At 39.0% G+C, this 25,249-nt stretch overlaps 1 protein-coding gene across 1 annotated transcript; it reads right to left on the reverse strand.

Annotated features, from left to right (window-relative positions):
* Positions 1-23,922: 23,922 nt before the first annotated feature.
* DIRAS2 (DIRAS family GTPase 2) lies at positions 23,923-24,522 on the reverse strand (the record flags this gene model as incomplete). The annotated part of the gene is made up of 1 exon (XM_084278559.1): positions 23,923-24,522. The coding sequence occupies one exon, from the start codon at positions 24,520-24,522 to the stop codon at positions 23,923-23,925; it is 600 nt and encodes a 199-aa protein (XP_084134685.1).
* Between the last annotated feature and the right edge of the window lie 727 nt (positions 24,523-25,249).

Here is a 25,249-nt window from a genome sequence, read left to right on the forward strand (position 1 = left end):
AAATGAAATCTTTAAAAATAGTATTTCTTTCTTATTGGCAGAGGACTTCAATTATAATTTAGATTGTCTGAATGTTTCTCTTTTTTTAGCCTGTTCCCACTTTAGAGTTGGGTGGTGTGGACAACTTGTTTATGAAATACATCTTATCATGTTCATTGAGTTGCTATGTTCCCCCTAGCACTGCTGCCTTACTAAAACCAGTATTGTCTTGCTAGATTCTTGTCTCCAGTAAAAATGTCATCGGTGAATGTAGACAACACTGTGTTAATGTGAATATTGATATGTAATTTTCATGGCTGTCGATAGGGACCTAACTGGAGGTCTAAATATTTAGATCCAGCTAGTTAGAAAATTATGTGATTTCCTGAGTCCCAGGATTTAATTTGGTGCTTGGTTAGGGTTTTTTGAGCCAGTATTTTATGACAACTATCATTTCCAAAAAGCAGTTTAACAATGGTTAAATTTTATGGATATATTGAGTGTGTAGTCAGTTGATACTGAGAGTTGTACATGATAATCAAAGGATTACCTAAAGAGATCCTTATTCCCTTTGCATGTCATCATTGCCCTACATATCTGAGATTTGAGGACATCTGCTTTAGGCTTTTATCATTCAGTTACACAAAGTGCAAGTTCTTAGAGACTAGACACAAGTAGTTCTGTTAGGTAAGAGTTAGTCTGTTGGAAATGATGCAGTACATGCAGGGGACAATTCTTAATTATTGCTGTTAACATCTATTAACAAAAGTTTGTGAGAACAGAATGATCTCTTTTGCTTGAATCCCAAACGGGACTTTAAGACCTCCTAGGTTTGTCTTTCTTTTCCAACCTGTCATCCAAAACATCTCTGTCTAAATAAGGCTTTTGCTTTTGCAATGATCAAAGAATATGGGTTAGATGAATGCTCTAGAAAAAATTATTAAATATTCTGTTGGAGGAAAAGAAAACAGGCAAATGAAAACAGGGGAAAGGAAAGGGAAAAAGGAAAAGGGAAGAAGAAAGGGTAAGGAAAGGGAAAGTGAAAGGGAAAACTGCAAGAAAGGAAAAAAGAAGAGGAAAGAGTGCTAGACTTTCCTTAAAGTTCCCCTGTAAGACACAGATTTATTCTTCTGAAGATTACTTGGGAATGTGTCAGATATTCCTGATTTTTTTTCTTGTTACTTTATTTCACTTAAGTTAGAAATAGCATAAACATATTGTAGGCACAATATTTTTGTGTGATACTTGCTTCTTCTCATATAGAGACATAGATAAAAATCTTGAAGCACATTTTCATTCATTAATCAATTTATTAGTCAAGGCCACATTGGCCTTACAGATGGTGATGTGAGCAGGAATGTACATTGAAAACTAAATAGTCTTTGGGAAATGGCCTCAAAAAGTGAAAAGTGCAAACCAGATACAATAGAGGCAAAGTTCTAACCTAATAAAAGTAACTAATAATTTTGAAGACTCAGCTAGATGAAAGGGCAATAATCTTAGACCTACTTCATGGTACAGGCAGAGAAACTTAGGGAATTCTCTGGCATCCTTAAAGCCCTGTCTGGATTCCAGGATTTGGGCTACAGTGAGCTATCTGGAAGTCTTGAGTCACCTGGATCCTTCTTGCAGAACCAGAAGACTTGAAATCTTGGGACAGAGCTTCATTTCTAGGGTATTTTGAACTCCTTAAAACACACAGGAAAATATAATTTTCTGAAAAATGGGATCAAACAAAATTGCAAAATACTGAAATAAATGCCTTGCTAGCTAGAAACCCCACACAACATCTAATTCTGTCTCTAGGAAGACTATTTTAATGGATGAGTTATCGTACTAGTAGATAAAATTTATTTCTGCTTTTTTATGAGCTGTCACAGACTGCAGATAGGGAAAGTAATGTTCTGTTTATCAATGAGAGCTATTAACCCAACAAAATCTATTCTAACCCAATTATTCTAAAAAAATCTAAAATGTATTTGACAACAGCACAGTCCAAGTGGGCAAAATCAGCCCATATACACAATTCCATAATTAAACCGAGGGCAGTGATAGTCCAGGTTTTAAATTATAGACCATTACGGCAAGATATCCCATTTCGAGCAAGTATGGGAAAATCAGCATTTGAAAAGAAGAAAATAGCCATGTATTGAATTTAATCTTGAAATTTTATTTTATTGCTAGATTTTCAGGCATTGGGCTGGGGTCCAAGTGCAATTTAAGAAAGTCTAAAAATTATTATATGCTTTGTAAATGTTGTTCTCATCTACATGGTGTGTCTTGTTCTGAATTCTGTGCTGAAAATAAACCATCCAACAGTCAGGAGGTAAAAAAAGTAACTCTTACAGGATGTGATATCACTCTCCTTATGAAACATCCATATGGACATATAAAAATAATTCACTCTTTGAGGCAGTTTGAATGGCACAAGGTATGAGTATCAGAATAACTACTGCTATGTTTTAGTGGTGAGATAGTATAGTGCTCTGCAGCGTTGAAAGGAGAGGTTTTAAATTCAAAACCCAAATAGCCACTTCCATGATTTATTGCCTAAATCACAGTATCACAGACTGATAGGGGTTGGAAGAGACCTCTGGAGATCATCTAGTCCAACCCCCCTGTCAGAGCAGGATCACCTTGAGCAGGCTGAACAGGTTTGCATCCAGGTGGGTTTTGAGTATCTCCAGAGATGGAGACTCCTCAAACTCTCTGGGCATCTTGTTTCAGTGGTCTGCCACTCTCACAGTGAAGAATTTCTTCCTCGTGTTTAGGTGGAACTTCCTATATTCAAGTTTATGCCCATTGCCTCTTGTCCCATCACTGGGCACCAAGGAAAAAAGACTGACTCCATCCTTCCGACACTCACCCCTCAACTATTTATAAGCATTGATCCCTCAGTCTTCTGTATGCCAAAATGCCCCAGGTCACTCAGCCTCTCTTTGTAAGAGAGATGGTCTGGTCCCCTCATGCAGTTTCCATGAGCCAGTTAAATTGGAAGAGTTCTTGTTTCTACCTAAACTGAAATAAGCACTTCTTTATCATACATACCTGGGTGTATTAACCAATGTGGTTTTACTTGGCCCAGTGGGTGAACCTTCACTGACCTGCAGATGTCTTTAAAGCACTATGTTTTCTGACTGCTTGTTTCATGAAGCTATTTGGGTACACTCAAAGCACACAGCTTAGCTAGTGTATTAGGAGGAAATACTGGTGTACCTGGATATTAACGTATGCTCCACCACATGTCCCCCAAAAGTACAGACAAGGAATCACTATCCAAAAGGTGTCTGTGCTCACAAAGAACAAGTCTGGTAAAAGTCAGGTTAGATTTACAAACAGCAAACTGTGCCTGACTCCCTGGCTGCCTTTGCTTCTGCATTAGGGAACTCCATCAATGGGTGCAGAAGAGCAGACAATTTTTGCCTTCACTTACCCAGGCTTTCAGTATGGTATAATAGCTAAGTTGGGTAGGTACAGGCTGGTCAAATGGACTACTAGCTGGGTTAAATACTGCCTAGATTGTCACATTTAAAAGACAGTGCCAGCAGCTGGGAGGCCAGTTACTAATGACCGATCCTGAAACCAATACTGTTGAATATCTTTCTTGGCAAGTTCACAAATGAAACTAAGCTGTGGGGAGGAGTTGAAAAATTGGAGAGCAATGCTTTTCACAGGGACGAACTGGGGTCAAATGGACCTCAATATCTGAAGACATGGACGGGCAGGAAGTTTGTGATATTCAACAAAGCCACATGCAGAGTTATGCTCATGGGATGGATGAACTCAATACTCAAGGCTGCAAAGGGACTTTGAAGAAGTTGAATATGGGTCAGCAATGTGTTCTTGCCATAATGAAGGCTAATTGCATGCTGTACTTCATTGGCAAATCATAAGAAGCAGGTTTAAGGAGCTGATTATTTTCCTCTATTCAGTATTCATAAGTCCTCAATTGGACTATTATGCTGAGCTTCTGGTCTCCTACTACAAACAAGATATTGACAAACTCCAAGGTGTCCACCAAGGTAACTGGGGATCTGGAGCAAAGGAGTTGCTAGGAGAGGCTGAGAAAACTGTGTTTATTTGGTCTTAAGAAGAGAATATTCATGGGTTGATCTTACTATCTTCAACTACTGTACGGGAGGGTGTAGATTCAGACTTGCCAGGAGGCAGCAGAACACAGCAACAGGATGAAATGTAGCAGTCTCTTGTTGCAACAAGGGAATTTACAGTTGCATAGTAGAAGAAAAATAAAAATTATCCACAGTGGCAGGTGCCACTGGGGAACTTCTAAACTAAGAGATGTGGAGAATTTGACTGGAAAAAAGTTTTGAGCAACATGATATGCCTTTGAATTTTTATTTGCTTTTAGCAGGAGGTGGCATGGGATGACCTCCAGAAGTGCTTTCCAACATATGTTTTCTGTGATTTTTCACCACAACACCCTCAAACCACACTTCTGATGTTATAGCCAGTGGCAGCCTGGTTGGACCAAAATTTTCATACTGTCATCATTTCCCCCACTCCATATACCACCTCCATCTCACTGACTTTCGCATCCCACATGTTGCTACTACTGCCTCTTTCAGCACTGCAACTGCAAACAGCTGCTCATTCACCCAAAATCTGGTTCTCACATACAAACCAGACCACAAACTGTGTTATTTCATCCATTGACAGGTTCCATATATAGCTGAAATCACTACCTACCCAACATATTGTCCTTCTCTTCCACTTGGTAGAGGACAGACATTTCTGAGTAGATGTTTGTACAACTATGCCAACTTCCAGGCTCAAAAACAAAAGCCCCTTCAAACTGAAGTCTTCATTTACATGTAAATTGTACCTTGAATCACAGTTGCTGTTTACTTGCTCTTTTCTCTTAGGACTAATTAGGTTTTTTGGCCTTCTTTCTTTCCTACTGTGTCAACAGTCACAAAATGGCAAGTTGTGAGTGACCCAAACAACTCACACAGAATTACTGTGCCCTGAGGGCACCTCCTAGCTAAGTCTGTAGGTGCATCTCAGAAACACAGCCCAAAACAGTCTATCTCCAGGTGTTACACTTTCCGGGACATAAAATATTTGTGGTATTACATGGTCCCTGGACCATGGCTGTACTTTTCTTCTTTTTCTGTAGCCTGGTAAGACCAAGTTCAGCGTCCAGAGCAGTAGCACAGTAGCCACATGAAGTCAATGAAAGTCCTTGCTCTGTTACAGATTTTCTGTTATCTGTTTCTCTCTGCTTCATAAACGCTTGCAAGGAAGGACTTATCTACCCTGGTTACATGCAGTAAAAAGTGCTAAATATGAGAGGGATGTTACTGTAGTAACATACAATGTATATGTCTTTGGTATAAACATGCTTGCTTTTCAGCTAACAGATGCATACTTCTTTTCTACAAGTTTGCCAAGTTCTATTTTAGAGTCTTTATTTTCTCTGAATTGAATCAAAAGCCTGATTTATTTTTTCACTGCATTTTAATTCTCTGATCACTGTTCTAGACATTTCAGGATGAAGATGATATACAACACAAAGAAACAGAAAGGTGGGAAAATACAAATGGCGAAGTGGGACACTTGAAGTGCCCATAACCCCATAACTGGGCATCATTCTGTGGCAGATCAAGGGCAGCCATCCTACTTGATCCTCAAGGTAGAATGGTGGGTACTCATCTGGGAGCAAAGGGTGCAGCTACTGCTGGGGGAATCTGCACCATCTACCCCAGCAGTGACTGATGCCTCCACCCAGACTGAGCTGCTGAAGGGAGATGCTGCATTGCAGAACTCAGGCTGCAGGAAGTGCCCAGACCTTCCTCCCACAACAGGGACAGGCAGCAGATCTGCATCAAAAAGGTGTGCCAAGGTGGAAGACATCCTGCAGCAGGTGGCTGAGCTGCAAGAGATGGTGAGAAGGCTGTGCAACACCAGAGAGACTGAGGAGAAATTAGACATCTGGTTTCAGCCACAGTCTTCAGTGGGACCACAGACCATAGTCAAACAGTGAAAAATTTCTCCACAAGCAAACACAGAAACAACAGTGGCCAATTACCCAGAAGAATGGAAGCTTGCAATGACAAGAACTGGCAGAAGGAAAAGATTTCCTCTAAAGTCTGAGTTGCCCCTGCAGAACTGCTTCACTGCTCTGCAAAATGAAGAGGACAGGCCCACCACACCAGGAAAGATTCTGGAGCTGAGTAAGGCAGCCAGATCTTCTCCCCATATAACAACCAATGCAACTGAGAAAAGACAGTGGGTGAGAGTAGTAGATAATAGATAATTCAGATTAGTACAGAGGCACCCATCTGAATTTGACAACCTGATGCACTCTCTAGAGAGGTGCACAAGTCCACGGGACCTGATGAGGTGCATACAAGAGTTCTGAGGAAACTGGCAGATGAAGTGGCTAAGTCACTCTCCATCATATCTGAGAAGTCTGGTGAAGTGCCCACTGACTGGAGAAGGGGAAACAACCCCCACTTTTACAAAGGTAAAAAAGAAAGACCTGAGGAAGTACAGGCCAGTCAGTCTCACCACTTGTGCCTGGCAAAATGATGGAGCAGATCCTCCTGGAAACTGCTCAGGCACTTGGAAAATAAGGAGCTAATTGGTGACACCAAACATGGATTCACTAAGGGCAAATTGTGCCTGACAAATCTGATGGCCACATATGACTGTGTTACAGCACTGGTAGATATGGGAAGAGCAACAAATGTCATCTACCTGGACTTGTGCAAAGAATTTTACACTGTCCCACACAACATACTTGTCTCTATATTGGAGGGACATGGATTTAAAAGATGGACCACTTGGTGCATAAGGAATTGGCTGGATGATTACACTCAAAGAGTTGTGGTCAATGGCTTGATGTCCATGTAGATATCAGTGATGAGTGACATTCCTCAGGGACTGGTATTGGGACTCACATTGTGGACAGTAGGATCAACCCTCAATGCCACACAGCAACAACACCAAGCTGTGTGATACGGCTGACACACTACAGGGAAGGATAGCATCCAGAGGGACCTTGAGAGGCCTGAGAGGTGGGCCCATACAAATTTCATGAAGATCAACATTGCCAAGTGTAAGGTCCAGCACATAGGTTGGGGCAATCCCAAGCCCAGCTACAGGCTGGGTGGAGAATGGATTGAGAGCAGCCCTGAGGAGAAGTACTTGGGCATGTTAGTGGATGAGAAGCTCAACATGAGCTGTAAGTGTACACCAGCAGCCCAGAAAGCCAGCTGTATTCTGGGATGCATCAAAACCAGCATGACCAGCAAGCCAAGGAAGGTGATTATCCCCCTTTACTCCATTTTCATGACAACCCACCTGGAGTACTGCATCCAGCTCTGGGACCCCAAATATAAGAAACTCATTGAGCTGTTGGAGTGAGTACAGATGAGAGTCACGAAGACAATCAGAGGGCTGGAGCACCTCTCCGATGAAGAAAGGTTGTGAGAGTTGGGCTTATTCAGCCTGGACTAGAGAAGGCTCTGGGGAAACTGCATTTCTCCATTCCAGTACCAGTAGGGGCCCTACAAGCAATCTGGAGAGGGACTATTTCCAAGAATTTGTAGTGATAGGACAATGGATAATGGGTTTAAACTGGGGGAGAGTAGATCTAGGTTATATGTTATGAAGGAGTTCTTCATTATGAGGTTGGTGAGATACTGGAACAGGTTGCTCAGAGAGGTTGTAGGTGCCCCCTCCCTGGCAGTGATTAAAGCCAGGTTGGATGGGGCTTTGAGAAACATGGTCTAGTGGAGCATGTCCTTGCCCATTGCGGACGGGCTGGAACTAGATTATCTTTGAGGTTCTTTGCAACCCAAACCACTCTATGATTGATTCTATGGTTCTATGAAAAACATTTAACACTCCTCTCTGCCCCAAACACTGCCCTATAAACTAGTAGTCCGTATGTGAAAAATGCCAGCTTTCCAAAGCATTTTCTTAGACTGCTTGGATTGTTCTTCATTTGGTAGTTCTAGCACAAAGCTTATGGTCTTGTGATGGTTCAACTCCAAAAGTCCACCAAGACTTCTTCTTCGTATTCTTTACACACTTCCAAATTCTATGTAAAAAAAAATTACCTACATTATTGTAGTTTTAAGGCTACCTTTGGGTAGTCCAAAGTATAAACAAATTGAACTGTGACAGATGCTAACATATTTTAGTATCAAAGACCTTTAAGAGGAAAAAAAATCTGAAATGTATGGAAACATGATTTTTATTGAAGATGTAGGTCTTTTATTTGCTTTCAAAAATGAAACTTTATTATCTGTATTAATCAGATATAAATAAATTGTTCTGAAATATAGGACAAATCTAAACAAAGCAGATTACCATGTGATTTCTCACTGTGGGTTTTGTAGTATTTTTATAAAAGCATGGTGAAGTAAGGCAATAAATCAAGCCACTTCAAGTGTAAGAGGAGTTTTATTAGGCTGGTTTTGAAGCAGTTGCAGAAGAAAAGATTGTAAAATTAAAATCTTTTTCCTGACGTAACATTTTTATGTATTTCTTGGAGCATACAGAATAGTATTAACTTTTAAAATTCTCCTTATTTTTCTACATTTTATGTAAAATCCTCAGTTTGCAATCATCAATAATATGGGATTATGCCTCTGTTGGATTATCCAGCTGTTTGACTGGGTATGGAAATTAATTTTGCTATTAAATTCTTATGTCTCATTTACAAAGATTTTGTTAAAAAGACCACGTGAATTACTTAATATCATTGTGAAAATGGAAATGAAACTTGACCGAATTTAAACTGAACTACTGCTAGTGTTTAAGGATTGAAAACTTTTAGTCTGATCCTTTAGGCATAGCAGGAATATTGTACAGCTATTCAAACTTTTAATGAATTGGCTCATTTTTAGAATTTTAGACACAAATATATATAATTATACTACTGCTATTAATCTCTAGGATGTCTTTATTCATTCTAATTATATTGATTATATATAAATTTATTCATTATAAAAGGAACCTTTTTCAAGTACTGTCTAAAAGAACTGCACCATTTGCATTTTGTCATATTTTTAATTTGCTTTTAATTTCAAAGTTGACAGTTAATGGAAAACATCATCAAGATTGCAGCAGAAAAGCAACAAAGTAGTACAATCCTTCTTGAGAAAACAAACTGAACTTTTATTGCGATATTTGAAAAGTGCAGTTTTCTAACTTCTCAGATAAACGCAAAAAAGTCAGGAATACTCGCACAAAAAGGTAAAACTACTAATCAGATACCCTCTCACCAGTGAAAGCATATTACAGATACCAACGAGTGTTTCAAATATTTGTCTTGAAACATCTCCTTCTTATGTTTGTGGTGAGATTTCTACACACAGTTTCTTGCGTGAGATTATTTCCGAAATGAATTGCAAAACATTATATCCCTGCCAACTTGAGCGTGTAAATCCATTGACTGAGGAGCAATAATGCAAATGTGAACGTTACATATTTTGCACTCTAGATCATCATGTTTCATGTAATATCTAACATGAACTTAATTGAAAGTATTAGTAATAATTGAATCACCTCAACCAACTAAAAACATTTGGGTAAAAATAAATCTATAAAAATAAACTTGAGTGGGTGACTTACGTTCACAAAGTGTATTTCCCAAAGATTTTGGAATAGGTGCTCAAGGCATGTCCTTCAGTGTTAATACTGCCTTTCTGTGTGGCACAACAAATTTCAGATTTATTGTATATTTTTCCTGACATTTAGCATTACGCTTTTCTGGCCACAACCTTCTGCATATGTCAGTTGTCATCTCTTCTCTTGATTTGATGCTGCCTAATTGAATAGGACATGACTTGAAGTGGTAGTGTTTTTCAGCCAAAGTTTTTATAAATGTATTTATTCATCTGTCAGTAAATGGGCACTCAGACAATAACTAGATATAAAGTTTTTACATTCTTTGAATACGTTATATCTTTTTTTCTAGTGCAGCTGCCTCTCTTTTCGCTTCCTTTCCTGAAGACATCACCATCTACAGCTCAGGCTGTGTGATGGTTTGCCAGCTGAAGTCCCTGTAATAACTCTTGTACCAGAGCCTTGGCTACTTCCCTTCTCCAGCAAGGATTTTCTGTTCTCGTAACTTCTCACCTTCATTTGTCTGTGTTCTCAAGATCAACTGTATTCCATTGATGACATCTGGATAGCAATTGGCTCATAGGCTTAGTACTTTTCCTCAATTTTGAAGAGCAGTTTTCCCTTAGGTGGATAAAATGTTAGACCTTCAAGTGAAACCTGGCACCCATTCTGCAATGCCTTGTCTTCCTATTCAATATATCCGCAGAAAAGAAAAAGTACTTCAGTTAGGAGGCCTCACAACAGCAAAATTGGCTTTACCTCAGTCTGTGGAGGAAATCTGCCAAGTAGGCAAATAGAAAGTAACATCAATAATCAGTGAGAGCAAGGTACTAAGCAATATAAATACTTGGTTCCTTCTTAGCAAGTTTGGATTGATTTGGTACTATGTGTTGTATTCCTAAAGTTAAACAGGGATTTGTGTGTGAATCTGTATTAAAAATAATATTTTAGAGGATTTCAAAATAGCATTCTTCCAAGAGCAGTGACAGTTGTTATCCATGTATATGCTGTCACTGAGAGTAATCCCATAAAACTATATTGATCAATTGTGTACAAATGGTATGCCAACTACATGCCGTGCTGGGCAGAAAAAAGAATCTAGACAATTTATCCAGTCAGATACAATTACCCCATCTATAATTTGTTATTAACTAATTAGTGCAAAAATCTAATTTTCTGTTGTCATAGGATTTGGCTTTATTTTTCCCATTCTGTGAAAGATTTTTTTGCATTTTATTTTGATAACAGTTCTGTCAATGCTTCTCTGCTGCATCAGAGCCAGAAGACCAAAATTATACTAGCCAAGGCAGAAAATTGCCAATTAAATTATCAGTATTGTTCTTGATTATCAGGTAATAACTTTTAGAAAAATATGCATGAAACAACTCCTTAGTTAATTTTAAAATATTTTAGAGAATATTTTTCCCCTAAGTATTAAAAAAATACTGCTTTTAGGAGAGTTATTTTAGCAAAGTAGTTATTTTAGCAAAGCCAGATATTACCAAACTTGGAAAAAGCAATTTCCTTTTTCTCAGATACTGAAGTAGCAGTGAATTAGAAAGCAAGAATCTTTCAACTCTCAGTGAAGGTTCTGCACCCTCATCTTCCTGACCCTGAGTTCTGCAAATCTTCACAGCTTTGTAGTTGCAAATGAATGTAGAATATGATCTTGACATCTATCCTTTAGATAGGCAGAAGAACTCTGTAGATGTCAGAGAACAGCTACAAGTCTTCCCAAAGTAAATCAGACAGAAGTGAATATTCTTCTGCCTCTTTGGGTACCAATAATACCCCCAGTAAAATATATAGCACATTGCCCATGTTTCATGTGTGTTGATCTCTTGCTTTTCTCTAAAGTGTTAGACAGTACATTTGAATCTGTACATTAAAAGTGATCATTCTAGTAGAAACATGACTTTTTCATGGCAAACTGATTTTTAAAGATGCTAGATAATTGGAATTAATAGCCCACTGTAATTAACTATAGGCCACAGAAAAAGAATTTTAATGGAAACTGATAACCGACTTAAGCACAATAGATTTTATTGCTCTCTGAAATAAAAAAACAGAAGTGTTCACAAAATTGACAGTCTTTAATCTGCGACATTGTATGTTGCTTTGTTTAGTACATATGAAAATACCACATTATGTGTTTGAATCCACATGCTAATTCAAACATGGGAGACATGTATAGAGCTGAACTAACTGCATTACATTTAAAATTTGCACTTTTTAAGCCCACCAAGAATTTTTCTTTAAAGGAGAGGAAAAAAGAACCAGTGTAAAGTGATCCAGTTAAATTAAATCTTTATTTATCCAGCTAACAGAAATGAAACAGAATTAAAGAGGAAGAAAAAAAAAGTAAGGCCTTCAAATTCCATTTGCATCTTCCCCCTAGGCATAGTTTCCCTTCCCAGAATGTTTTAAAGAAGGGAAAGAATAAAATTGCAAACAAAAAATATTTTAAGAAAAATCTAGGCCACCCACTTATCAACTGTCTTGTCAGATGATCAAGTCCCTAGATATTTTATTTTGGGGTTTTTTTTCCTGGATTTTTTTTTAAATGGATCTGTCATGAGTAATCTCCCTTTGAGATTGCTTGCTATAGTAATCATATTGTCCATATGGCGTTAAAGCAGTTTATAATGTACTAAGATTCTTATTCAACCAAGCTTCAGATTTCCATAAAATAAATCTGCCACAATTTTTGCTGGAAAACACATTTTTGTTTTATGAAATGACTAAAACCAGTCTATTTTTCATCATATCTGGAAATACGAAGCATAAAAAAAATTCTGAAAATTAATCCTATGCCTGATACACTTCTTTGTGCAGATGTTGAACTGAAAGATTCAAAAAAACCCAGTGAAACATGATTTGTGCTCCCCACACTACTGTCAATGTGGCAGCCTCTGTTTCTGGGTGCAGACTTTTCTCCTACGTCACAGTAACTACGCCCAAATGCATAAAAAGGTCCTTAATCAGTCTGAACTGAAATTTCAAGTATACATATCCTAGTATTTGTAATTGGCTGATTTTTTAAAAATAAGGTTAATTTTAATTGTCATATTCAGAAGGCATGTCTCTGCTTTAATTGACATTCCACAGATTTCAATCTTTTCCCCAAAGTTCCATCTAATATGAACAATTTCACTTAATATTGAATGCATTTCCACCAGTGTTGCTTCTGTGCCAGTTTTTTGTTCTAGTTTAACCTGTGCAAATCCATAATAGTGTCACTGATTTGAACAAGAACAGATGCACCTCTGTCTGTGTCTCTGATTCACTGGTGGGTTCCTGTGTTGATAATCTCTGCATGTTGGTGCCTTTCCTGCCTGTGTAAATCCATTCATCACATGGTGCAGTCTGCCTTTCTTTGGCTGGTGTTTCTCAAAGTACTCAAATAGAGTTTTTAGCAAAACCCTGCCTCGTGGTGGTGTTCTGCATGCATATGCTCGTTGCTGTTAACCTAACGGAATCTGGCGTGACTGCAGGCATTTGTCACTGCAACCATGAATTGTACACTCCTTTTGGCATTCATCTAATCTGAGCAGGAATCAATGGCTTTCAGTAACTCTCTTTTCTTTGGTCTGGCTCTTAAGGCAGAATGAAGAGTAGCATTTTCCTTCCAGGCAGCCTCCCAACCTACCTTCTTTCTTATACAAGTAGATTTTCCATAAACAAATACTTGCTTTTTTTTAACAAGGAAGTAATTACATACTGAAGTGGTATTCAAGCCATTTCTCTCTCAAATGTAGGGAAAGCACTAGACTGATACAGAAAACCTGAATTACATCTGACTGTGTACTGATTTGTAATCCCTAACCAAATTTTGTGTGAGATTTTCACTATGTGTTAAGAGCACAAACTTTCTTATTGTTCTTTCGATGCAAAAAGTCATATGAAAGTATTATGCTGTACGTATTGCATTCAACTATATCAGTAGAAATTGCTCATATCTTATTATTCAAAAAGAAGAAAATAAAAGGAAGAAGTTCAGAATATAATTTTCATTGAAGGTCATTGGTCACTGTTACTCTCAGAAATGTCACCCATTTAAATGCACTCATTGTCTCTCTTTGAAAACTGTCTGGATGCATCAAAACTCACCGAAACCTTATTCAGTAGATCTGAGAAACTCTACTTTTGCTACTTGGAAATATGGTATTCCAGAAATTAAATCAAGCTGAGCTGTTCCCACTAATTTTTAGTATTTCTATTTTTAGTCCTGGCCAAAGTCATAGGATAGGAGAAGTGGAGTGGTACCTATTAGTTTGTTTGCTCTTTTATCTTCATGAAAGACAAAGGAGGTACTGGTCACTCAGTGCACGAGTCCAGCCAATGAGCAAATCTAAGGCACATCAAGTCCATCAAGTGCATCGTTACGAAACCAAATACAGTGTTCTTGAAAACATGCTGGAAAACACAAAGGAAAATTTATTGCAAGCTAAACCAAAAATGAGCTTGGTTTCTGACATTCAGAATAAACTGAACTTGTACATACTTCTGTGCATTTTAAAGTTAAAAGAAGCTAAAGCTGTTCCTATTCAAGCTTCTGGATTGTGTTCTAAAATACATATTTTAGTGACATTTCAAACCATAAAACACATTGGTGTGGGAAATGGATGACTAACACTCCCTACAAATGACTGATAAATTTTTCTGATATACTTCAAATTCTAATTGCCATTGAATTCACTTTAAAATTCTACTGAAAATAGTCCTAATAGGAAAGGAACCAGTAGAAGAGGAATAATTTCAAGTTTCTGAGGAAGCACAACTGACAGGCTGAAGAAATCACAAGAATAAACAGAACACGGTTAGAAATACTAGCTTGATTTAGAAATTGCATTGTCTAATTCCTCTGTATAGTACGGAATAGCATGCTTTCTTGACTGCAATGTAACATTGATTTTAAAAAATTAAATAGTCTGACTTCCACAAGAAGTTTGAAGTGGTGCTGTGCAACCTAAATGACTCAATAATGTTTATACTATGGTAGTTTTTAGAGATGCAGAGCTGAAGCTAAAAACACAGCCAATGAAAGCCACAGTATAAAGCTAAAGCGTCTTACTCTCAAGTCACATCCTTTTTGAATCTCCTTATATCACCATACTAGCACACAATATACAAATCTCACTTAATTATACCCCTGGGCTAACATACCAGACATAACCATCCCACACCATTAACTCTAGAGATTTTGAGCTGGTCTGGACTAGACTTCTCAGTGGGAGAAACAGTGGTGCTGTGGGTGCACAGGCTTGATCAATGAATAACAGAAGTGCCTTTTGTATTCAGAATATTTTTCATTTAATTAAACACATGTTCTTTACCTGCTAATTGTTGACCAGATTTTTTTAATTCTTTTTTGTATATGCTGCATTGCTTGAGTGTGAGACATTTGCATCTGCTTCTGTTGAGATATCTGCTAAACTGTATTTCCACAGATTTACAGCTAGATCACAAATGTTAACCAGAGACTTTCAGTGCCACCACCTGTGCTGTGACCATCACAGCATGGACCATGTCAGCTAGGGCAGAAATGATCTCCTGTGCTCCCTGTCCCAATTCCCACCTCCTGCACCAGAGGGAACCTGAAACCCACTGCATGTTCTGTCCCCTGGGTCTGCTCTCCCGACCCTTCTCAGACAAAGCTGCACATTTAGCAGCACCTGCTTCTAGAAGAGGGGAAAAAATCACATCAATGCCTCTGGCCAAGTGGTGCTCCTGCTTTTTTTTCTGCTCTAGAAACCATTTCTAGCAGACAAGGGAGCACTTTGCAGCAAAGGCGGCTTGGCTGGCTGCTCTTTCTGGGGAGAGGAGAGGCAGGGGAAAAAAGCCAAACTACTACTGCTACTTCTTCTCCCAGCGTGTCCCTCTATCATCCCCGTCCCTTCTCCTCCCCCACACCCCCAGTAATAAAATTTTGTGTTGGCATTCATCTGGCTCTGATGGTATTCTCCAGCCCTGCAAATTGGGCAAGCTTTATGTGCTGTTACATAACTGACAGGAATTTTTTTTTTTTAATTAATTTTTGCATCAGGATAATTAAACAGAGTTACTGCATCCCTCTGATTACTGGACTTCTCAAATTATTTTGAACTGTTTGTTAATTAATTAATTAAAATGATCCTCTACTACAGTGGGATTACTTGAGAACTTTTGTATAATGGCATTCAGCTTGACCACTAGGTCAAAAAAAGACCACGAAACAATTCGGTGTTGCTCAAACTTTCATAATGAGGCCAACTTTAAATTCAGATTCAAGTTTGAAAGCAAACAGGAGAGCAACCTGAATGACTGCAAAACAAGAATGGTTTTGGCAGCAAAAGGAAAGGGCAGAATTTAAGAATGTTTCTTTTACGCTGATCTAATTTGTAATGTTCTTATTGACTGCTACATGCCCTGAGTGATTATTCTGTGACCTAATGGATTTAATTTTTAGGATGTTTCCAAGTATATTCAGTTGATTTTTTTCTTCCGTTATTTTATCCTTCCTAAATATAACCATTGAAATTATATGTATTCAACTTTCTCCATATTCAACACCCACTGACAAGCCACGCTGCATAATCCTGCCTCTTTCTTCTAACACAGAGCTTCACCATTTCTGGTACATGAACATGCTCTTCACAAAGCAATATATAAACAGATTATCTGGACACTTACAGGCATGTTTCTTTAAAGCTACCTTGTTCTCCTTTCCTGCTATAGTAGACTTCATTGCTCCAGTCAGTTTTTAATTTAATTGTAAAACACAAGCCTTGATCAGTGAGAGGTTTGTGGAAGGGAAGGACCTAGTGTTCATGCTGCAGGGTGGTTATGGCTGCAGAGGTCATCTGCTCTCGTTGAGGAGAACATCTGCATCATCCCACAGGATGGGAAAGAGGATTGCACTCACCTTTCTCCTCCCTGCTGCCCACTTCTCAGCTGCAGTAACTGCTTAGTCGCCTTCCTGCTTTTTGTAGATATTTTCCATAGGTGTCTATTTGCTTAGCCCTGTTTTTATTGAACATCCACCAGAAGATTCTGCTTTTGAGGAATTGAGGAAAGAAAACAGAGCTAAAACCCAGTGACTAGAGAGTGTGTTCCCCTACACAGGCATATAAATTAGCCATCTGATGTAGAATTGCTTTAATAAGGAGTTACAGATTTGACTAGATCAGTGAGCAGCAATTGCTGTCTTTGTGTAACCTACTGTTGTGGTGTCCATAACAGTGGTGTTCATTAGTACAGCTCAGCATGACCACTGAATATTAATTTTCCCTTTGAAAATTCATTTATGAATCCTTGTTGACCTCAGAATTTTTTTAGAAATAGTAAGTTCTTACAAAACTGTATGACTTTCCTGTTTCCCGCCTCCCACCGCCCCCTGCAATTATTACCTCCTGTCTTTTTATTACAATGATTCATCTGTGCAGGGGACAGGTGGGCCACAGGTAAAATCTGTGAATTAAGTTCATATGCCTAAGCATATGAATAATGCCATTGTATTGTGATTTTAAGTGTCTAACTTTAAATAAATCACTAAATAGGCTGACAGTCTTTTTTTAAGGACCAAGCTGTCCAGCAGCAGAAATTGAAACAAGTAAGGAAGGGAACTATTAGAGCCAAAGGATCTTTACAAGATCACTGAGCAAAAGGTACTGTAAAGCAGTCACATGTTAGAGTGATCGGCACTTCAGTGCTTTCCCTATCTCTCCCTGAAAGCTAATGAAAAATGATGCTTTTCCTTATATAAGAAAAAAAAATATTTGCCATACATCCCTCATGTAAAAACACCTCATCTATGTCTTTATTCCCTGCTTCTTCTACTGAAAATAAGACAAAGGCAGCATCCATGTGTCAGACACTATCATCCACAGCTTTCAGAGCATCAGGACAGTGATGTACTTGTAAGATCCATTGTGGGCCATTTCTTGGCATCTGAATAAGGCAAAAATATATCTGACTGAACAACAAATGTTCTTTTGCACTTCAATTCCATTATGATTTTCAATAGGTCCACTATGACTCATTCTAAAAAGTAGTACTCAACCAAAATAAACTATATGAAGCAGAAGAGGTTTAATGTTTTCTCTAAACCTCACATTCCTCTGGTTAATTTAGAGTCTGTATCCTTCACAAGGAGCATGCAAGTACATATTTTCAATGGTGCTCAAGCTTTGCTCTGTCTCTCTTGCAGTTTTAGTGGAACTGGACTTTAGACATCATTGACTACACAAAATAACCTTGTGGGTCAATTAGAAAATTAACATAGGTGAGAGGGACATACAAGTTAAATGCCAGTTAAAAAGCCAGTGAACTATATGTGTCAAGTCTCTATTCACGACCCCTAACCAGAGTATGTAAGCAATGAAAAAAAGTCAAAGGTGGGCTAATTTTGTAACACTTGTGGTGTTTCTGTGGAAACATAGGACAAGCACCTACAAAACAAGTACTGAGTGTATTTTGCAAACCCAGAATACTGACTTGGGACACTCACTATTCCACAGTAAGCTATGTCAGAATCAGGGAAAACCATAGTATATGATGGTGTACTAAAGGAAAAAAAAATAATAATAGGAAAATTTAGGGGGTTTGGAGTGTTCTTGAGTAAGAATGAAAAGCTTTGTGGACTGTCATGTCCAATGTGGCGGTTTAGCCCTGGCTGAGGGCCAGATGCCTATCAAAGTCAGTCTATCACTCTGCTTTTTCAGTTGGACAGGGGAGAAAATATATATGGAGAGGCTTAGGAGTCGAGATAAGGACAAGGAGAGATCATTCCACAATCAGTGTCATGGGAAAAAACAGATTCGCTTCCTTCTTCACCCCTATTGTGGCACAGGGAGTAGCAGGGACTGGGGAAATGGGGTTCTCAGTCAGTTCCTCACAAGCTGTTTTCCTTTTCCAGATCTTAAAACACCTCTACTCTCCCAACCCCACCCCCCGCCCCTCCCTTCTTAGCAGACTTCACTCTAGTCATGATTTCGCTCCCTTCTTCCCCCCATTGTGGCACAGGGAGGGGCAGGGACTGGGGAAATGGGGGCTTCAGTCAGTTCGTTGCAAGTTGGTTTCCCTCTTGTCCGGGGGGGGGGGACACATTCATTTCACACACCCTCCCCCTGCTGCACCTTGGGGTCCCACCCATGGGACACAGTCCTTCACAAACTTCTCCAATGTGAGTCCTTTCCCACAGGGCTTCAGCTCTTCACCAGCTGCCCTGGCGTAGGTCACTGCTATGGTGGGCAGTCATAAATCACAATGTCCCTCAGTCTCTCAGTCCCAGTCCTCCACAGGGTCACCAGCCTCCCCCCAGCAAACCTACTGTGGCCCAAATCTCTCCATTGCTCATCTCTGTGTCTCTGTCTCTCTCCATGGGCTGCAAGTGCTGGCAGGGGCTTGCTTCAACATGGGTCACAGCAGCTCCTGTCTGTCTCCACCTGCTCCAGCATGGGGCCTCTCCACAGGCTGCAGGTGGGGTCTCGGCCTTTTCCATGGGCTGCGGGGACACACCTGCTCCACCCTGGGTTTCTCCACGGGTTGCAGGGGCATCTTTCTCTCGGTCACCTGGGGCACCGCCACCCCCCTTCACTGGCTTTGGTGTCTGAACAGCTTGTTACATCTTCTCACACCCTTCTCTGGTGACAAAATGCAGTTGCTTGGGTTTTTTTCTCCTAACTGTGATTCCCAGAGGCACAGTGACCCTCGCTGATTGGCTCGGCCTTGGTCAGCAGCAACTCTGGCCTGGAATCAGCCAATGTTTACTGTCTGGGGCCTGCAGAGAGCTTCTGGCTGCTTTTTGCAGAAGCCATCCCTGCAGCCCCCATTTCTCTACCAATACCCAGCTACGCAAAACATCCAATTACTTTACGGTGCTATGAAACTGGCACTCAATACTTAGAGTACTCCTCACCTCCGTGCCTGGGAAGATCATGAAACAGTAGCTATGCTAAGGCACATGGAAGATGGGGAGGTGATTTGTGACAGCGTGGCTTCACCAAAGGTAAATCCTGCCTGACCAAGCTAGTGGCTTTCTATGATGGGGTGACCGGATCAGTGAACCCAGGAAAAGATATGGATGTCATCTATCCAGGCTTCTGTAAACCCTTTGACACTGTCTCCCCACAACACCCTGCTCTCTAAACTTTAGAGATAAAGAATTGATGAATGGACTGTTCAGTGGATAAGGAATTGGTTGGATGGTTGCACAGAGAGAGTAGTTGTCAATGGCTCAAAGTCCAGATGGAGAGATGTGACAAGTGGTGTCCCTCAGGGATCTGTACTGGGACCAGTATTATTGAATATCTTCATCAGTGACATGGATGATGAGGTTGAGTGCACCCTCAGCAAGTTTACAGATGACATTGAACTGAGTGGTGTAGCTGACATGCCAGAAGGTTGGGATGTCATCCAGAGGGACCTGGACAAGCTGGAGAAGTGGGCCCATGGGAACCTCATGAGGTTCAACAAGGACAAGTGCAAGGTCCTGCACACATCAGGAATTTGGTAGAAATTTGGCAGAATAGTAGGTTCTATAGGAAGTTTCAATTTTTCATCAAGATTTATCTGTCATTATTTTAAAGTAAGTAATATAACACAAACTACCTTCCAGAGCTATTTTGCTTTTTTATGGCCAAATGCAACACCCACTCATAGTCTGTCTTTTAGGAAGGTAGATTGCTTTGAAATTGTAGGTGTTTGCTACAGTATAATAAAAGAAAGGTAAATGTTAGATAATAGTGCTCCGATTCTCTCAGTGCTTTTCAGGAGCCTGATTTGTATAGCTGAAGACTTTAGGCACTGTCTAACATGTAAGAATCTATTTTGATCTAGAGTATTGCCCTTACAACTTTCAATAATGCATACTTAATATACTTATGAAACAAACACAATGTAGGCACCAACAAGGCTTCTTCCAAACTTTTGTTTCCATTTAATACTTTATTTCGTATGTCCAGAACATCACCAGAAACATAGAAACTTGTAGGCACAAATGACTCCATATCCAGAGTTTTTTGAATAAAATATTTTCTAATGAAATCGCAACAACACATTTTCATTGTAACTATATATCTTAATATTTCATATACACATATAAAAGTCATGCGTTGTAACGAGTCATTTTGTCTAGATCATGGGGTTTGGGTGCTATATTTCCTTCTGTACATTTTAAAGGTTTTATTATACTGGTATCACATTCCCAAATAAAACACAAAATGTAATAAAGCTGTATAGTTTCTTTATTTACCTTATTTTTTTTCCTGTATTACAAAAAATAAAGTGTATAAGTAATAGCAAAACAAATTTTTTAAATCAGCTCACAAGTATGTAATATATAGTATAAACTGGATGACAATGCAAGGGTATAAAATATGTTTTCTTTTGAGTCTGTGGTCCATGAGTAATATTGCTTCCATACTGGCTTTCCTTTCATACATGCAAGTCCATGAAATAATTCATGGCTTATGATGTAGCAGGTGAGGAATCAAGGGAGAATTAAAGGAAATGGTCCTCAAGCCTAACAATTGGCTACCTGTTTATTTCAGACTTTGCAACAAATTGCTCTTTTTATTTGCTATGAGGCACGTTAAAAAAAGTCCAGGGCCAAATTTCGGCCTGTAGTATCTTGCAGTTATAATGCTCTGAGTAATTCATATCCCCTATATTCTGATTCTGCAAGATTCTTTGCTATGTAAACAATTCCTCCAGTTAAAGTAATAATGTTAAAAGGATCTTTGTCTCTATATGGTGTTTTCTTTGAGTTTCTATCATTATGCCATGCTGGCTGCTTATGCATGTGCCATGCATGATGACCTCTGTCATTAGCATGTTAGCATCAGAGGGGTACGTCTGTACGTCTGACCTCTGTATGTGAGCCATTACTCCTTAAGTGCCATCAGTCCTCTGATCTTCCAGTTGCATTAGCGGAATTCAGTGCTGTGAAGATGATTATCAGCAGGCATTTGGTTACAGAGATGTATGAACAGTTATAAAAGTCTTAGTGAACATAGTGCTTTTAAAAGTTTTGCACCCCTGATCTGGAAATACTATTTGAGCTATTGACAGACTGGACAGAAAAAGATGCACTTAGCTGTATATGCCATGCCAGGTTTCTTTTAAGAAACTATTTAAAAATGTGAAGAGGCAGTCTGACCAGATGCAGAGTGAGCACTGGACTGGGACTGAGGAAATCTGCTTTTGTTCCTGGGTCTGCCACTAGCTTGCTGGGTCACCACCTATGTGCAGCTGTTTCCTCTCTCTGTGCCTCAGTATCACCACCTGAGAAGTTAAGATAATGATGCTGTCCTTTTGATACAGTGATTCGAGATTTATGGAGAAGAAGGGTCATGTAAGAGCCAGGAACTTAGTGTTAAAGAAAAGCCTTAGCTTTTTTTCATGCCCTCTCCAGATTTGTCTTCTAATGCAATGAAGTAAACACACAAAAATTCTGCCCTCTTTGAAATCATTACAAGTTTTATGCTTGATTTTAATGGTGCCAGAACTGCTTCTGAGTGAATGACAAAAGTTGTGCTCCTTTCTTAACAGTGCCAATAACAACTCTTGCTCAAATAAATGTATGTTATCACTGTACCTGTGAAATGTCTGCACTTTTGTTTTAAAGGTGGAAGTTAAGCAAGCAATAACTGCAAGAGGAACAAGATAACAATTTTTAATGCAAATACTGTAGTTGAACAGCTCCTAGAAGATAATTATAATGCAATAGCATGCATATTAATAGTACTAGTACTTGACTGTATTTTCCCATAGTATGACTTTGACATAAACATTTACCAAAATTATGGTGGGTTATTTTTATTATTTCAAAGCAGTTCCTAAGGTGCAAATTGTAGCTTATATGATTTTCATATGTCCTTTAAAAAATGTATGTGCTTCTTTCAGCTTAAATGATATTTGCTATCAGTAGGATACATACTTTAATCTTTTTTTTTCCTTTTTTTTTTTTTAAAGCAGCTTTGGAGAGAGATACAGAAAACCTCATATTTTTTACACATTTCCCTTTCCAAAGGTTTTGAAAAGAGCAGTTTCCCCTGACAGAGTGGTTTAAACCATTTATTTTCTACTCTGAACTTTGTATTGCATTATAACACAGTACTGACTTCAACTCCTAATATGCCAAATCCTGCAGTACTTGTCCCAGCAAATCTTCTCTTAAGAGACTCCTGAAGGCGCTAACACCAAAATATAGGATTTGGTTCTGTACATAGTCACATAGGTTCAAATCATGAGTTGAAATGGTAAATATAAAACCCTTCAGACAATACAAAGGCAATGTATCTACCAGTGCATGAATGCAAAACCATTCTATCTGGAATATAGTAATGTAAAGACATTTTACTCAGCTAGTCTGGTAATTTAAATAAAAACTTTGTATACTACACCATCAGATCCCCAAGGGTACCACCAGTTCAACAGACTTTTCACTCACTCATTAATCACACTATGTGTTCATATAACCATCAGCAGCATGTGAACTGAGCCTTTACCACAAAGGCTTTTGTATGGGAGTCCCCAGACAGTCCTCCCTGGGGAAGCTTTCTGTTTGTGTTGGTCCACCATTTTTATACAATCTGACATTCTCCTCAGGCAGACGTCTGCTCTTCTGAAATATACGGGGCCTTCATTCTTGAAGCAATGGGTCCAGAAAAGGAGTTATTCTTTGTCCCTCCAAAATGGAAAAGCCAAGAGATGTCTTTTCCTCATACTTCAGATCAAACACTACATCGTACTAGAAAGAAATCTCATTCTGGGGGCATAGAGAGAATATCTTTTCCTTTAGCTGTGCTATCCCCACACTCCCTTTAAGTGTGAAATAGTTCATTAATTTGGCAAATCTCATACTACCTTATGCACACTGCCCCACCAGTCAGTAATGAAAATTTTGATGAATTATTTGTCCACAGCATTCTTAATGGACATGATAACACCATCAGCATGCATTTATATGTTGTAGGTTTCTTCGTTGCCATTTGTTTTTCTTCTAACATTACGCATTGTCTTCTCTTGCATTTATATGCAAATGTAAATAATATGAAGCTGATTTTCTAAATCTTTCACTTCATTCTAAGGATGATTTTTCTTCTGTAAATTACAAAACTACAAATTCCAGCTCATCTTTCTTCTACTTGCTGATTTTTTTCACTGACAGCTAGAGTACATGATTTTCTAATTGTTGGCTTTTTCCATCACATCCACAGTAACTAATTTTTTAAAATTCCAAATATTTCTCATAAAACAGATACTAATGAATAGGGTCTTGCATGGTAGTTCACTGTCTATAGGTTTTACATGAGTATTGTTAGGGAGGTGAGACTGCATGACTGACTTCTGACAGCAATTTCACATCACCACACATTTGCCTTTCAGCTTCTCTTTCCTTTTCTGCTGCTTGCTCTTTTTCCCATCAATTTGTAAACTCACAGTCCTGCGCTTCTCTAGGTTTAGCAATTCTTGGAATAACTCTTTCACATTGTGGTTCAGCTTGGCAGAGGTTTCCATAAAGGCACATTTCCACTTCTTAGCCATGGCTTCTCCTTCGCTGCTGTCTACCTCTCGGTTTTGATTCTCATCATTTTTGTTCCCCACCAGCATTATTGGAATGCTTTCTATGTCTCCTTTAATCTGACATATTTGTTCATAGATCGGTTTGAGTTCCTCCAAGGACTGTCGGCTGGTGATAGAGTAAACCAAAATGAAAGCATGTCCTTTAGAAATAGAAAGACGTTGCATGGCTGGGAATTGATGGCTCCCTGTAGTGTCAGTTATCTGCAAAGTGCATATGCTTTTATCACAGCTGATCACCTGGCGATAGGTGTCTTCAATGGTAGGGATGTAGCTCTCTCTGAAAGTGCCCTTCACAAATCTCAAGACCAAAGAACTTTTGCCCACTCCTCCAGCTCCAAACACAACCACCCTGTAATCATTGCTTTGCTCAGGCATGTTTCTTGATGTCTGTTTCTCAGCTAGGGGAGAAAGTCTAAGAAAGAAAATGACAAAAACAACAAGGCAAACATTAACGAAGGTATATGTGGAGAGTACACTTTATGATATCTTTCCCAATAAAATAAATTAGCATTATGTAAGTCATTCCATACTAGTTGTAATAATTTAAGACTTGCAGTAGGTTACAGAAATATTTATTTCAGTAGTAAATTAAGGGTTTGCAATCCAGCCTAGACTGGTAACAAAAGACCATTTTCATCACTTCATGTCTGAAATTAAATTAACATTTTGAGTTTCAGTGTTCTTTCTACTGGACTGATATCCCCAGAAATAAAAAGCTGCTTCGGGGAAATGGTATTTCAGCAAGGCCAAGGCCCAAACAAATTGTAGAAACTGAACTACTTTACTGTCTCCAAAACAAATATGCTCCAATCATTGTTGAAACACACTGGTGTACATGTGTATGATAATAAATTATTTCAAACATGCCATATCTTCAGTAGTTAGGGAATTTATCTTCACTACAACTAGACAACACTCTTGAGTAACATCTAAGACATATTTGTAGCTTATTCAGCAATAGTATCAACTATATTTTCTTTCTAGGAGCAGGTGCCCCAAGTTTTTCCATTTGCCTTTGACGTCAGTGTTGTAGTTTTATGTGGCTGGGTCCATAGGCTACGGGGCAAACACCTGCTCCACCATGGGTTTCTCCATGGGCTGC

This window comes from Gallinula chloropus, assembly GCF_964237585.1.
Source record: "Gallinula chloropus genome assembly, chromosome: Z".
Lineage (NCBI taxonomy): Eukaryota > Metazoa > Chordata > Aves > Gruiformes > Rallidae > Gallinula > Gallinula chloropus.